Source organism: Syngnathus typhle, linkage group LG3, assembly GCF_033458585.1.
Source record: "Syngnathus typhle isolate RoL2023-S1 ecotype Sweden linkage group LG3, RoL_Styp_1.0, whole genome shotgun sequence".
Lineage (NCBI taxonomy): Eukaryota > Metazoa > Chordata > Actinopteri > Syngnathiformes > Syngnathidae > Syngnathus > Syngnathus typhle.
The window spans coordinates 22,664,362-22,680,098 of NC_083740.1; the positions used below are offsets into that span (position 1 = coordinate 22,664,362).

At 43.3% G+C, this 15,737-nt stretch overlaps 1 protein-coding gene across 1 annotated transcript in view; it reads left to right on the plus strand.

The window, feature by feature from the left end:
• LOC133151521 (zinc finger protein 638-like) overlaps positions 1 to 15,737 on the plus strand; it is a 130,147-nt gene that overhangs the window by 72,574 nt on the left and 41,836 nt on the right. Inside the window, exons 7-10 of the mRNA XM_061274621.1 lie at positions 5,683 to 5,720; positions 5,818 to 5,864; positions 12,092 to 12,138; positions 12,533 to 12,649. Of these exons, the coding sequence (XP_061130605.1) occupies positions 5,683 to 5,720; positions 5,818 to 5,864; positions 12,092 to 12,138; positions 12,533 to 12,649 (249 nt within the window). The remainder of the gene's footprint in view (positions 1 to 5,682; positions 5,721 to 5,817; positions 5,865 to 12,091; positions 12,139 to 12,532; positions 12,650 to 15,737) is intronic.

A 15,737-nucleotide genomic window follows, 5' to 3' on the forward strand; every position in this document is an offset into this window, starting at 1 on the left:
CTTTGGTATGGTCTTAACTAGGCTGGATGTAATTTTTTTTGTTGGCGTTGATTTCTCCGACTGCCCGTAAACGCACCACCGCGCTTCGTGCGCGCACGGGACAGCAAACGAGCAGGTGATCGAGCAAGCCTTGTCTGATACGAGAGCATTGCGGTCGCATGGAGCGTGTTTGAAGTGAACAGCAGAGAAGAAAGGCAAAGTGTTGTGAAATAAAATGCACAGAACGGATGCGCAAGACACGTCAGCTATATAAAGAGCGAGAGTTGTTTTCTTCCTATTAGTTTCAATTCACAGTTTAATTAGCAGTTTCAATCAGCAAATAACAAAATGCGTATTACAGGTAATATTTTATTTCACAACACTTTGCCTTGTTCCTTTGGTCTCTGCTGTTCATCCTAAAACACAAAGGCGCTCTTTAAGCAATGCGACAGTGAGCGCCCGGCGCGCTGCGGTTGCGCGACCGCACCAAATTAAGCTCCCTGCGCAGTGCGCACTGAGGTCCACTTAAATTTTAGAAAGTACATCAGGACTTTAAAAATATCTTCTAAATTTCAGCGACGGCTCTGTCACAATAATCGACCAGCCCGGTGCAGTTGGGCGGTCGGCGGCGCGCTACGGTTGAGCGTTCTCTCGCACGCTCTCCCTCTCGCTCTCTCTCGCTCTCGCACACACGCAAACCGGATATCATACGGAGGCCGCCATTACAGATGCGCAGAACGGATGCGCAAGACACGTCAGCTATATAAAGAGCGAGAGTTCAGTTCTCTACCTAAATCCGTATTACAGGTAATATTTTATTTCACAACACTTTGCCTTGTTCCTTTCTTCTCTGCTGTTCACTTCAAACACGCTCCATGCGCACGGAGCGCGGTGGTGCGTTTACGGGCAGTCGGAGAAATCAACGCCAACAAAAAAATGACATCCAGCCTAGTTAAGACCATACCAAAGACTATAAAAATGGGACCCATTGCCTCCCTGCGTGTGTGACGATCATTGGGACTTAAAAAAAAAAAAAAAAAAAAAAAATTATTTTTTTTTAAAAAAAAAATCATAAAAATTGGGTGCGTATTATACATGGGTACAAGCTTTTTTCCAGCATCAGCATGCCATTTTTAGGGGTGCGTACTATACATGGGGGCGCACTATACACGGAAAAAAACGGTATATTTTTGTGTACCCATGTATAATGCGCACCCCAGATTTTAGGACAATAAATTAGTTACATTTTGCGCATTATACATGGAAAAAAACGGTAAGTCGCTCCGGAGTATAAATCGCATTTTGGGGGGCAATTTATTCGACAAAATCCAACACCAAGAACAGTCATGAACGAGCAACAACAGGCTAAACGATACGGTATGCTAATGTGACAAACACAAACAAGGAGCTGAGAACGGGCCTGACGTAACATTCAGTTATTTAAAAAAAATGATTACATAAATAACACGTTAATAAAACCGTCTGTGTCACTCCAATTCATTAAATCCATCAATCGTCCTTTGTCAACAATGCGTGCGCGCCGCTGACTGCTCTTGCACTTCAAAATACCGTTTTTTTCCGTGTATAGTGCGCAAAATTTAACTAATTTATTGTCCTAAAATCTGGGGTGCGTATTATACATGGGTACAAAGAAAAAAAAAATTAATTTTTTTTTTTTTTTTTAAAAAGTCATGGTACAACAAAACCAACAACAGGACTGACCGACAAAGTCGTGGAACAAAAAGACAGGGTGACATTACCAAAGACAGGAACAGAATGACAGTAACACATGCAATGATCCAACGGTGAGCGAGGGGCAGACAGGACTTAAATACAAAACACGTTACATCGATTGAGGTGACACAGGAAGAGAGGGGCGACGCGAACAGAAACTATGGCAACCTAGACACATAGCAAAACTGGGGACGAGACATGACAAATCTCCCCTGAAATAAAACTCACCTTTCTTCTTGTTTGTTGTCAATCGCGCATCGCATTCAGCCATCCTGCCCAACGCACTTAGTCAGTAAAATTCATAATTGACGACACATCGTTTGATGCGATGGTGCAATCCTTGATGGTGTGTTATTGTCAAATATTGTTTGGTTTTTAATCTCCATCGCAAACCGGATATCATACGGAGGCCGCCATTACAGATGCGCAGAACGGATGCGCAAGACACGTCAGCTATATAAAGAGCGAGAGTTGTTTTCTTCCTATTAGTTTCAATTCACAGTTTAATTAGCAGTTTCAATCAGCAAATAACAAAATGCGTATTACAGGTAATAATTTATTTCACAACACTTTGCCTTGTTCCTTTCGTCTCTGCTGTTCACTTCAAACACGCTCCATACGACCGCAATGTTCTCGTATCAGACGCTTGCTCGATCACCTGCTCGTTTGCTGTCACAATGTACCCAACACAAATCGGAAACATTTGTTGCGGCTCCGAGTCACGACGGAAACCCTTTTGTTTCCAAGGGTGTTTTTATTCCTCTTCAACGTCTCTCCCATACAGAGCCGCCTTTTTCACGTCCGCACGCCTTTTTCACATATGCGCACTGACCGCGGTGGTGCCTTTACGGGCAGTCGGAGAAATCAACGCCAACAAAAAAATTACATCCAGCCTAGTTAAGACAATACCAAAGACTATAAAAATGGGACCCATTGCCTCCCTGCGTGTGTGACGATCATTGGGACTTAAAAAAAAACAAAAAAAAAAAAAAAAAAAAATTGGGTGCGTATTATACATGGGTACAGGCTTTTTTACAGCATCAACATGCCATTTTTAGGGTGTGTATTATACATGTGGGCGCATTATACACGGAAAAAAAACGGTATATATCAAATACCGTAAAATCCGGACTATTAGATGCACCGGATTATAAACTGCACCGGATTATAAACCGCACCATCTAAAATTGGGGGATATTTTAGTTTTTTTGTTATATAAGCCGCACCGGACTATAAACCGCACGTACACACGCGTTTTCTACAAAGAAAGACCGTTCACAGAAAGCCTTTTTAAAGTTTTAATAACATACTTTAACATGTCTTTCTAAACATTGCCTGTGACGCAGCAGTAGTACCGCAGCAACACGGAAGTGTGCACGCGAGTTATTAACAAAGAAAGACTGGACACAGAAAGCTTTTTTAAAGTTTTAATAACATACCTTAACATTTCTTTCCAACGCGAGTTATTAACAAAGAAAGACTGGACACAGAAAGCTTTTTTAAAGTTTTAATAACATACCTTAACATTTCTTTCCAAACACTGCCCGTGCCGCGGCAGTAATACCGCAGCAACACGGAAGTAACACAAGACTAATAGGGCTGGATTAAAAAAAACATACCCGGTAAAAGTCACTGAGACGCGGCGATAACACAGCAGCAACACGGTAGTACAACACCAACAGAGCTCGTTAAAAAACATACCAGTAAAAGTAAGAAAAGAGCTTCATCGTCTTCATCTTCCTCCTGTGCACTGAAACCATCGAAGTCTTACTCCTCAGAGTCCGATTGGAATAGCGTTAGATATCCTTCGCCTCACACTTTCTCAGTCTCTCTTTCGTCATCGCTTTTATCCATTTCTTCGAGTGTGATGAGGGTCTGTTCATGCTAATTTTATTCATGCACGAAGCGCTAAATTACATTACAAAACTAGCGAGCGACACGTATAGATCCAGAATAGACGGGCCACGAAATAAAGAAAAGAGTGATGCAACCGTCTTGACAAACTAGCACGTCTTCTTCGGCGCATTCTCTTCTTCGTCTGTCTCGCTCTTGCTTCCTGCTAGAGCGCCCCGAAGGCCGTAAAAAACTCTTTTCCCATTACGATCCTAACACACCCTACTCTAAACAGGAAAGTCCCACATGTGTAAACTGTCCCACCGGAACTCTGTAACGTGAACTTAGGTTCCGGGTGAATTAGGTCAACCCACTACAACGCCGCCATTTAAGCCTCGGGGTTCAAAGTAATCTTCTGAATAAAATGCATTAAAAGTTCACAATCATTACAACTTGTTTTTGGTGAGCAAATTGTCAGAAGAATTGAATTTAAATGCTGATTGATTGGGTTTTAATACTATGCAAATGGTCCAAACAGCGTCACTGCTTTGTGTAATCTCTGAGTCACATGGCAGAATAAGAGAAAGGGTTTAGAGCCCTTTGACGCAGGTTACCTAGCGTGCATTCCTACTAAAACTCATAATAGTCACAAGCAACACAGCCAGAATAAGCAGCAGCCATAGTAGTGTTTCAAAATAGTATTTTTGTTGTTTTTTTTTTCTTCAAGATACCGCAGTGTATAAAAGTGAAAAGGTTTTTGTTTGTTTTGCCATTTTTCACATGTTCTGAGTGTTGTTAGTCACCTAAATGTTGAACAGAGAGAGGGTGTGTTTTATCAAAGTCAAATAACTTGTTTGGCACGCTCAAACATCCATCCATCCATCCATCCATCCATCCATCCATCCATCCATCCATCCATCCATCCATCCATCCATCCATCCATCCATCGTCTTCAATCGGCCTACCAAGCATGTTTTTGGGATGTGGGAGGAAACCGGAGTGCCCGGAGAAAACCCACGCAGGCCCGGGGAGAACATGCCAACTCCACACAGGGAGGGCCCGAGATGGAATCGAACCCGCACCCTTCTAACTGTGAGGCGGACGTGCTACCCAGTGCCTCACCGAGCCGCCACGCTCAAACATGGCGAATAAAAAACTCTTTAATCTTGAAGTGATCAAGTCATCACAAAAAACACGAAAAAATCCTCATATAAGCCGCACCTGAGTATAAGCCGCAGGGTTCAAAATTTTGGAAAAAAGTTGCGGCTTATACGGTAACTATTATATAAGCAATAATGATTATCAAACCATCTGTGCACTCTAAATCATTAAATCCATCGATCAAATTCCTCGTCCTTTGTCTCTGAACAACGCCGCGCGTGCGCCCTGACGTCAGCCTCGTCGTTATTCCACAAATCTACTATATAACTATATTGTAGCGTTAACAAAGTTCAAGGAAAGACGTGGGTTTAGTAAACGGCTCTTTATTTAACAAAACTAACTTCCAGGCGTGTGGCGGCGTAGACTTCCAGCCACGGAAGTGGAAGAGAGCTCCATAGAATAGGACCGGGCGTCCGTTAAAGCCATGACCGAGCCCCATCCACCGTCCCTGGACAGCCACCCGGCCGAGCGCCGGCCCTCGATTTCCGTCCACGGAGGTGAAAGACAGCTCGGTAGAGTAGGACCGGGCGTGCGTAAAAGCATTGTCCAAGCCCCATCCACCGCCCCTGGGCAGCCACCCGGCCGAGCGCCGGCCCCCGACTTCAATCCACGGAAGTGAAAGAGAGCTCCGTCGAGTCAATCTTTGTCCTTTATGTAAACAACCGTCGCGCTGCTGACGCGTTGTCGCGCTGCTGACGCGTTGTCGCGCTGCTGATCCCTGAGTCCGACTCACCGAACCCCAAGGGTTCGATCGAACCCAGGTCAAGAACCACTGCTTTAGAGCATAAAATATGGTCATGGATGCAAAACCAGGACTATTATATTTCACCGAAGTATGTGATTAAAAAAATCACTGAATCTCCTTTTTATTACTTAAATGTTGGGAACTGATTTTCAGAAACTTTCTTAAGGTAATATATTTAATGTCTGTGAAATGTACATTGCACTCAAAATTGTTATAATTCCCCTTTTTAGACACCAGACCCTACAATTGATTCTGTCTGCAGTAACAGGTTTGTGTTTTTAAAGGCCACATTCTCTTCCACCTGTTACAATTGTTAAACTCACTCTGGCTTCTCTGAATTTGTGTTTTTTTTGTTTTGTTTACAGTAGACCTACTATAGACTCAGACAAGAACTCTCAAAAGAAAGACTCTGGTGAGAAATCAGATTTTTTGGTTTTTACTCTTGTGTAACACAGTTCAGGTTGCGTCTAGGGCTGAATGATTTGAACAAAGTTTCGAAGCACTATAATCCCGGCAGATATCTTGATATAATAAGAGTATGGGTTCAATGAAAACTTAAATAAAACATGAAATAACTATTGAATAAAATAGTAGAAACCAGATGTTTTGCTGCAGCTAAGCTTTAACAATAAAATATTCTTAAAAATAGTGTGCGTGCGTGCGTGCGTGCATCTGACCACAGCTCTTACGATCTAATCCTAGAACTGATTGACACCAACTATCAAAATGTAGGGATAGTCTCAATTGGCCTTGTTGGCCTCTGGGACTTTGGAAGTACCTGATTGGTGTTGACAGGCAAATAGAAGTGCCGCTTGGGTTATCTTTTAGTCAAAAAAAAAAAAAAAAAGATAGGCGGTGGAGGAGTTCAGTGAGGTCATGGAGAAAGAATGAGTTCCAGATGGCTTAGAGCAGGTGTGTCGAGACCCAGTTTTCGAAGGCCACTGTTTTAGATGCTTTCCATCTCTTGACACACCAAATTCAAATCATCAGGGTCTTCTGAAGTACTTGCTGATGAACTGATCCTTTCCATCAGGTTTACTTTCTGATTCAAATAGCCTTTTTTGTCCTAAAAGTAGGAATTTTATTTTTCAGTCTACTGCACACAAACTCAACCGATCTTACAAAACCAGTAAACCACAGTTTTAGAGATACACAGACAGCATATGGACAAGAGGTGCACACAAGGGCTCAGGGCAATTCAAGTTCAGAACAGGTTCATGAATTAATCCCGTGCATGAAGACATAAATAAGAATTTCCAAAAATTCTCAGACTCATAAGAGAGTCAGACAGCAGGTCTCACATAATCCTTGTCGCAAGAGAGGGATAGCCTAAATAGGTTAGTTATAAACTCCACCCACATAGTTTTTTAAACCAAACTTCTGTCAGTATTCAGCACCCTGATAGTAAATGAGATACCGTTTTTTTCCGTGTATAGTGCGCGAAATTTACCTAATTTATTGTCCTAAAATCTGGGGTGCGTATTATACATGGGTACAAAGAAAAAAATTTTTTTTTTTTTTTTTTTTTTAAAGAAAGTCATGGTACAACAAAACCAACAACAGGACTGACCGACAAAGTCGTGGAACAAAAAGACAGGGTGACATTACCAAAGACAGGAACAGAATGACAGTAACACATGCAATGATCCAACGGTGAGCGAGGGGCAGACAGGACTTAGATACAAAACACGTTACATCGATTGAGGTGACACAGGAAGAGAGGGGCGACGCGAACAGAAACTATGACAACCTAGACACATAGCAAAACTGGGGACGAGACATGACAAATCTCCCCCGAAATAAAACTCACCTTTCTTCTTGTTTGTTGTCAATCGCGCATCGCATTCAGCCATCCTGGCCAACACACTTAGTCAGTAAAATACATAATTGACGACACATCGTTTGATGCGATGGTGCAATCCTTGAGGGTGTGTTATTGTCAAATATTGTTTGTATTTAATCTCTATCGCGGACCGGACGTCATACGGAGGCCGCCATTACAGATGCGCAGAACAGATGCGCAGGACACGTCAGCTATATTAAGAGCGAGAGTTGTTTTCTTCCTATTAGTTTCAATTCACAGTTTAATTAGCAGTTTCAATCAGCAAATAACAAAATGCGTATTACAGGTAAAATTTTATTTCACAACACTTTGCCTTGTTCCTTTGGTCTCTGCTGTTCATCCTAAAACACAAAGGCGCTCTTTAAGCAATGCGACAGTGAGCGCCCGGCGCGCTGGGGTTGCGCGACCGCACCAAATTAAGCTCCCTGCGCAGTGCGCACTGAGGTCCACTTAAATTTTAGAAAGTACATCAGAACTTTAAAAATATCTTCTAAATTTCAGCGACGGCTCTGTCACAATAATGCTACCAGCGCGGTGCAGTTGGGCGGTCGGCGGCGTGCTACGGTTGAGAGTTCTCTCTTGCGCTCTCTCGCTCTCTCTCGCTCTCGCACACACGCGCACACACGCACACGCACACACACGCAAACCGGATATCATACGGAGGCCGCCATTACAGATGCGCAGAACGGATGCGCAAGACACGTCAGCTATATAAAGAGCGAGAGTTCAGTTCTCTACCTAAATCCGTATTACAGGTAATATTTTATTTCACAACACTTTGCCTTGTTCCTTTCGTCTCTGCTGTTCACTTCAAACACGCTCCATGCGACCGCAATGCTCTCGTATCAGACGCTTGCTCGATCACCTGCTCGTTTGCTGTCCCGTGCGCGCACGGAGCGCGGTGGTGCGTTTACGGGCAGTCGGAGAAATCAACGCCAACAAAAAAAATTACATCCAGCCTAGTTAAGACCATACCAAAGACTATAAAAATGGGACCCATTGCCTCCCTGCGTGTGTGACGATCATTGAGACTTAAAAAAAAAAAAAAAAAAATTAAATTTTTTTAAAAAAAAAATTCATAAAAATTGGGTGCGTATTATACATGGGTACAAGCTTTTTTCCAGCATCAGCATGCCATTTTTAGGGGTGCGTACTATACATGGGGGCGCACTATACACGGAAAAAAACGGTAAATGACTTGGACTACCTATTGGTTTTCCTTGGGGGCACTTTGAAGCGTCGACTTGAGGTCATTATCAACTCAGTGTTGCCTCACTATTCCTTTTCCCTTCTGGGTCACGTTTCTTCCAGAGAGAATGTGTAATCAAGTCTCCGTATAAATGCGCCTGCTCTTTGATAGTCTCAGGGTTCTGTTTAAAGCCTCTCTGCGCTTTGAAGACAAAGGAACACACCAGGCAGGTCCGAGATACTGTTGTGGAGAAGTTTAAAGCCGGATTTGAATACAAAAAGATTTCCCAAGCTTTAAACATCTCAAGGAGCACTGTGCAAGCAATTATACTGAAATGGAAGGAGTATCAGACCAATGCAAATCTACCAAGACCCGGCCGTCCCTCCAAACTTTCATCTCAAACAAGGAGAAGACTGATCAGAGATGCAACAAAGAGGCCCATGACCACTCTGGATGAACTGCAGATAACTACAGCTGAGGTGGGAGAGTCTGTCCATAGGACAACAATCAGTCGTGCACTGCACAAATCTGGCCTTTATGGAAGATTTATTCATCACTCATTTTATTTATTTATTATTTATTGTTTGTGCCTTGTTTTTATTTTGTGTCGTCTACTTGTATGTTTATCGTGTACTGTGTCTCGTCACCGTGGGATGGAGGAAACGGAATTTCGGTTTCTTTGTGTGTCTTGACATATGAAGGGATTGACAATAAAGCTGACTTTGACTTTGACTTTGAGAGTGGCAAGAAGAAAGCCATTTCTCAAAGATATCCATAAAAAGTCTTGTTAAAGTTAACAAAAAGTTAAAGTTTGCCACAAGCCACCTGGGAGACACACCAAACATTCAAGATTCAAGAGTTTTTATTCGCCATGTTTGAGCGTGCCAAACAAGGAATTTGACATTGGTAAATTACACCCTCTGTTCAACATTTAAGTGACTAACAACACAGGACATGTGAAAAATGGCAAATATTCTCAAACATCCCCTGATCTTAAACTCCCAAAAGGGCAAGGAAAAACTCAAAACTCCAGCTAGGGAAAATGAGAAACCTTGAGAAGAGACCACAGATGGGAAGGTCCCTCTTCCAGGATGACCAGGCTGCAATGGATGCAGAGAGGACGCATAGTACAAACAGTGTAGACAAATTAAAAAAAGGTGTGGAGAGCAGGATGTTATTGCACAGTAATGACTCTGAGACTCTAAGAGTGGTGTGAGTTCATCAGAGCCACAGCCTGGGGGAAGAAGCTGTCTCTGTGTCTGCTGGTTTTGGCGTACCGAGCTCTGTAACGCCGTCCGGAGGGGAATGAACATGTGGAAGGAGGTGCTCTGGTCAGATGAAACCAAAATTGAACTTTTTGGCCATAATGCAAAACGCTATGTTTGGCGTAAAAGCAACACATCTCATCACCCTGAACACACCATCCCCACTGTCAAACATGGTGGTGGCAGCATCATGGTTTGGGTCTGCTTTTCTTCAGCAGGGACAGGGAAGATGGCTAAAACTGATGGGAAGATGGATGGAGCCAAATACAGGACCATTCTGGAGGAAAACCTGTTGGAGTCTGCAAAAGACCTGAGACTGGGACGGAGATTTATGTTCCAACAGGACAATGATCCAAAACATAAAGCCAAATCTACAATGGAATGGTTCGCAAATAGACGTATCCAGGTGTTAAAATGGCCAAGTCAAAGTCCAAACCTGAATCCAATCGATAATCTGTGGAAAGAGCTGAAGACTGCTGTTCACAAACGCTCTCCATCCAACCTCACTGAGCTAGAGATGTTTTGCAAGGAAGAATGGGCAAGAATTCCAGTCCCTCGATGTGCAAAACTGATAGAGACATACCCCAAGCGACTTGCAGCTGTAATTGCAGCAAAAGGTGGCGCTACAAAGTATTAGCGCAAGAGGGCCGAATAATATTGTACGCCCCACTTTTCAGTTTTTTATTTGTTAAAAAAGTTTAAATTATCCAATCAATTTTGTTCCACTTCATGATTGTGTCCCACTTGTTGTTGATTCTTGACAAAAAATTTAACTTTTATATCTTTATGTTTGAAGCCTGAAATGTCGCGAAATGTTGAAAGGTTCAAGGGGGCCGAATACTTTCGCAAGGCACTGTATGTATTCCATGGTGTATTTTTCTTCTGCATTGCATCGTATCGTATCGCACTGGATCGCATTGTTTTAAAATTAAGTCGTACTGTACCGCACCGTATCGCAGGAGTTGGGAGAATCGTATCGCATCTTATCATTGGCAATTCCATGAATCGTGAATGCATCGAATCGTTGGCAGTATATCGAGATGTGTATTGTATCGCTTTGATGGTGAAGATTCCCATACCTAGTTCCCAGGCATTTATGTATATTGATCCACAACTCAACATCTTGGTTGTGTATAATGCTGGCTTTGGGTTCTGACTTTATTTTCCTGAACTCAATGCCAATTTCTGTAGTTTTGGCAACATTTAAGTTAAGAAGGTTATCAGCGCACCAGTTAAAGTCAGTGAGGGCACCACCACGGTTAGACCCAGAGACATTAGGAAATGGTAATGGTGATGTGTCATCAGAACATTTGACCAGTAAGCTGCTCTCTGCAACTGTTTGTGTACAAGATAAAAATAAATATTTAAAGGACACGTATCATGGAAAATCGACTTTATTTGCTTTTAAAATCAGCTTACGTCGTAGCTTGACAGTGGTTGTTTACGACACGTTCATAAATATTGTGAGGGGATTCATTTTGTTACGGGTGATGTATGGTTGTATGGACAAGTCTTCTGTCGATATCTTTTAATCAATCAAAAAGTTTGCGGCGCAAGCAAATGCTACCTCGTTTAAATAAAGGGGGAAAAAAGTAAACACTACCTCGGCTAAAGAAAGGGAGGCGCACACCTTGTGGTCTGAGGGCTGTGAAGTATCTCATTTGCATTTAAAGAGACCACACCAAAACTGCTTGCTCTGACCCGCACCTAAGAACAAGTAGGAAAGAGGGACCTGTGATGGTATCAAAACAAGGAATTCAGACAAAAGCATCGTATTTCCCCTTTATATAGACCACAACTAAAAGAGTAAAACGTAAACCAGTAGAATTTATTACCGTGATATTTGGGGTTTAGAGGACACAGCCCAGGGTGAAACGGAGGAAAAGTCAACACATGGTTGGCAAACTGTAAAGGGGTCAAGTTTGTCATTTGTAAAGGAGTTAATCTAGTGTAAAACATGCAGGATAGCGGCCCTTGAGGAGGAAGTTTGACATCCCTGTCTTAGAATGAATCATTTATACAATCGAGGTCGTCAATTATCCTAAAATGTTTGGACTATTGGAGGAACCTGATCAGACACAATCTGAGAGAAGCCTTGTTACCACAAGGATACATGCAAAGTTGATACGGAATGGCCAGAGTTGTTGCAACCACATCGTGCTAACCACTGCCTTGTTATGCTTCTGCCATGCCCGTTTGTAACACTTGATTAAATTTTAATTGGAAAAGCCTTGTAAAGTAAAATGTGTTTTTGGCACATAAACTTGCATAAACGGATTTGATTCCAGGAATTTTAACAGTATTGATTATATATGCTCTCATTTTGCTCTTGTTTGTTTTAGACCTCTCTACCGAAGTGAGTGAGGTTGACATGAACACTTCTGTTAAGGTAAATGCATACATAAAATTGTGATTGAGTGTTGAGTGTTCTCTAATCATTTTAATGTTTATACATTTAATGTATTTTAAACGTGTGCAACAGTCTCTCACAGCTGGCATATCTTGGTTGCGTGTCGTTTGTAGCATTTTGAAGGAGTGAGGATCCATTAAAGGATTAATTATGTTGTGTAACGTGAAAAAATTCAATAACGATGAATATTTTTGTAATGTGAATGAATGAATATTAATGTTACCTGATCATTCAACTTGGTTTGGGTAGCTTCTCATGATGAGATTAGTGGAATGTTGTCCATCGCCTTTTTCCTCATTGCTCATGTCTGTTAGATTATATTGAGTAAAACTATTTGTTTGCTTACTGATTTTATTTTTGTAATCCATATAAGGGCTTGGTGTTGATCACAGAAATTCCTGGTGGTGACTGGTCAGCGAGTGATGTCCTTAAACTCATCCAGCCTTTTGGAAATCTTATTGACATTATCTCTGCTCCATCAGTTGGAAAGGTATCAGTTACCGACTTAGCACTGACACTTTGGCCTTGTTGAATGGTAAATTTTTCTCCTGTGCATCATATACAAAATGTTTATTCAGGATGTACTTAATTTGTTGAGAATATTTCACATCTTTGCCTTAAAAAATGTGGGCAGGGTATTATACATGGGTACAGGATGGGTGGATGGACGGAAGGAGGGCACCAAACACATGCACCCACACACTTTATTGAGCTCTGGGAGGAAATTCAGTTGCCAGTGCAGCATGCACGCCCAAGAGTGGGCACACGAGAGGTTAAAGAACAGATATGCAGTGGTAACATAACATGTAAAAACATGCAAAATATTATGAATCAATAAATACATAAACAAATAGACAATAGACATCAGACACGACAAAAATGACAAACAAAATAAAAAAAAAGAGAATAAATCCTCCACTAGTCCTCCGCTTGGTGACAGTGACCAGTGGGTGGACAGGGTTGTCGTTGGACAGCAGCCTGGCCAACACCCGGTGTTCTGCCACAGACTTCGGACCAAGCAGCTCTGTTCCCCCAACATAACCCGCCATCCTCACCAGTTTTTCCAGGCAGGAGGCATCCCCCTTCTTGATGGTGGGCCCTCCCAGCTCGCCACTGCAAAAAAGAGGGCACTTGCCACAACAGAATGATAAAACATCTGCAGCATCACATTGCAGACATCGAAGGATGCGAGCCGCCTGAGGAAGTACAGTACATTGTCCTTTTTTGCGCAAAGCATCCACGTGAGCAGACCAATCGAGTTTGCAGCACGCCAAGATATTTACAGGTCTGCACTCCGCACAGTCTCCATTGATGGTCACTGGCTCAGGAGTAAGCCTAAGCCTCCTGACGTCAACCACCAATTCCCTGGACTGAGCAGTGTTCAGGTGCAGGTGGTTGGAGTCAGACCAACTTGCAAAGCGCCGGCTCCGGTACTCCCCCTGGTCATCTTTAATACAGCCAACAATTGCGGTGTCGTCCCTAAACTTTTGCACATGGCAAAACACCGTTCCCTGCGGTCCTCTCACGCTGCTCCTCACCGTGCCTCCCATGCACACATACTGAGGTCTGCCCATCACACCAGAAGGAGTGGAGCTCTTTACAAGCCCTAGGCTTTGTCTCCCTCCTTGCACAGTTATTGATATAATATGTGCTAAACAATAAAAAAATAAAAAATAAACTACCCAACCTGCTTTGGGCCGCAGCCTCATCCCGTCTCATACCTCCTTCATGGTGTTCCTCTGCAGCTTCTGCTCCAACATCTTCCTATAAAGTAATCTCGCCATCTTGAGCTTGGCCCTTGCTTTAGCTCCTGCTTATCACCGTCCATGAAGGCCGGCTTCTTGCAATTAAGGAGGCCCTTGATCCCACTTATAATCCAAGGCTTCTTGTTGGCATAGCAGTTTACTATTCTTACTGGAATACTTGTCAATTATATGTAAACGTTTTTCTTTATAAATCATTAGTCTTTCAAATCAGACAGTGTTAGGTGAAGCCTTTTTCTCTATGTAAGCTTGAGTTGCTAAATTACACATTGTCAGAACATTTTGCCTTCCATGTCTTCTGCGTCCAGCCTTGCTCGTTACATAAAGGCTCTTACCTAGCAAAAGCCTGAAAAGAGAGCTAGCAGGTGGGAAAGTCCCCACCAGGCCTGCTATAGGCTAGCTACCTATGGTAGGGGGAATCTGCAAAGGGCGGAAGTTGACTCACCAGCAGACAACTTGGTAATTGACTCAGGAATGAAACTGAAGAGAAAGATGATACCTGAGACAGTCCCTACTCTGATAACCGGAAGGAAGTGGTCTGCAAGCATGGTTACACAACAGGCAAAGGCAGACCTGTGACCTGCAAGCATAGTTACACAATAGGCAAAGGCAGACCTGAGGCACCGTAACATTGTGGGCTTCATGCAGCAACGGAGAGGAGGACTTGGCCTTGGAGAGAGCAGACCAACATGGCACAAGACATCTCCTATTCAACGCAGAGGTCGGGTCGTTGAAGAGCTGCGCTGACAGGAGCAGGCAGCCCGGTGTCCAATGACTGTCTCCCAGGCAAAGAAGGGGCAGTGGATAAGATGGGAAGGGGTAGAGAGAAGGAGGTTCTCTTGGAACAAGCTCTGAAGCATTTCACACCCACCAGCTTCATCCTGAGAGCAACTTATGATGTCCTGCCTTCACCCAGTAACAGTGGCGTAGCCAAGCCGGGGCGAGCCGGGGCGGCGCCCCGGTTAGGACTCCCTGCGCCCCAGTTGAAAAAAATCGAGCTTTTTCGATTCTTCATTTTCATGCCGTTTTTTTCTTTCGGTCTTGCGCGAATGCGCTTGCGCTATTCTATGTGCGCGATGTTATCCATTCACCGTTTGCCTCCCGGACCCGGATGTTGTTTTAGCGATCAGCGAACGGCGTGGGTGATGTTTGATTTCTTTTCCTGTGGGCGCGCGCCTCTACTGGAAAAATTCCTGGCTACGCCACTGCCCAGTAACCTCAACCAATGATATGAAGAAGACCCAACATGCTCACTCTGCCCATCTTTAGCAAAACTGAAGCACTTCTTGATGGGCTGCAAGACCAGCCTGACACAAGCGTTACACCTGGCGGCACAACCTGGTGCTTAAATGTCCTGCAGCTGTGTTGGAGAATAGAAGTTGTGAAGCTAACAAAGGCCACAGCCAGTACAACACCTGACCTAGGCCAGCGGGAGGAGCACGAGACTTGAGGTTAGTGGCGGACCCAAATCAAAGGCTCTGCTTACCATCAGAGATTGTTACAACAATCTTCAGATCAAATCTTGTGCTTTTGTCCTCTTCAGTGCACAAGGTTTACATAATAGAGCTGACTCTACCCTGAGAGGATGTTGTTGAGGAAGCCCACAAATGCAAGAGCCTCAAGTATGCTGAGCTGGCACCTGACGCTGAGCAGCATGGCTGGAAAGGTTGCCCAGTTGTTGGCTGCAGAGGAATCAGAATTAGAATCAGCTTTATTGACAAAGTTTGTGCATGCCAAACAGGGAATTTAACTTCGGTTGATCTCAGCCTCTGTACAACATTTAAATGACTGACAACATTCAGGTCACGAACAATA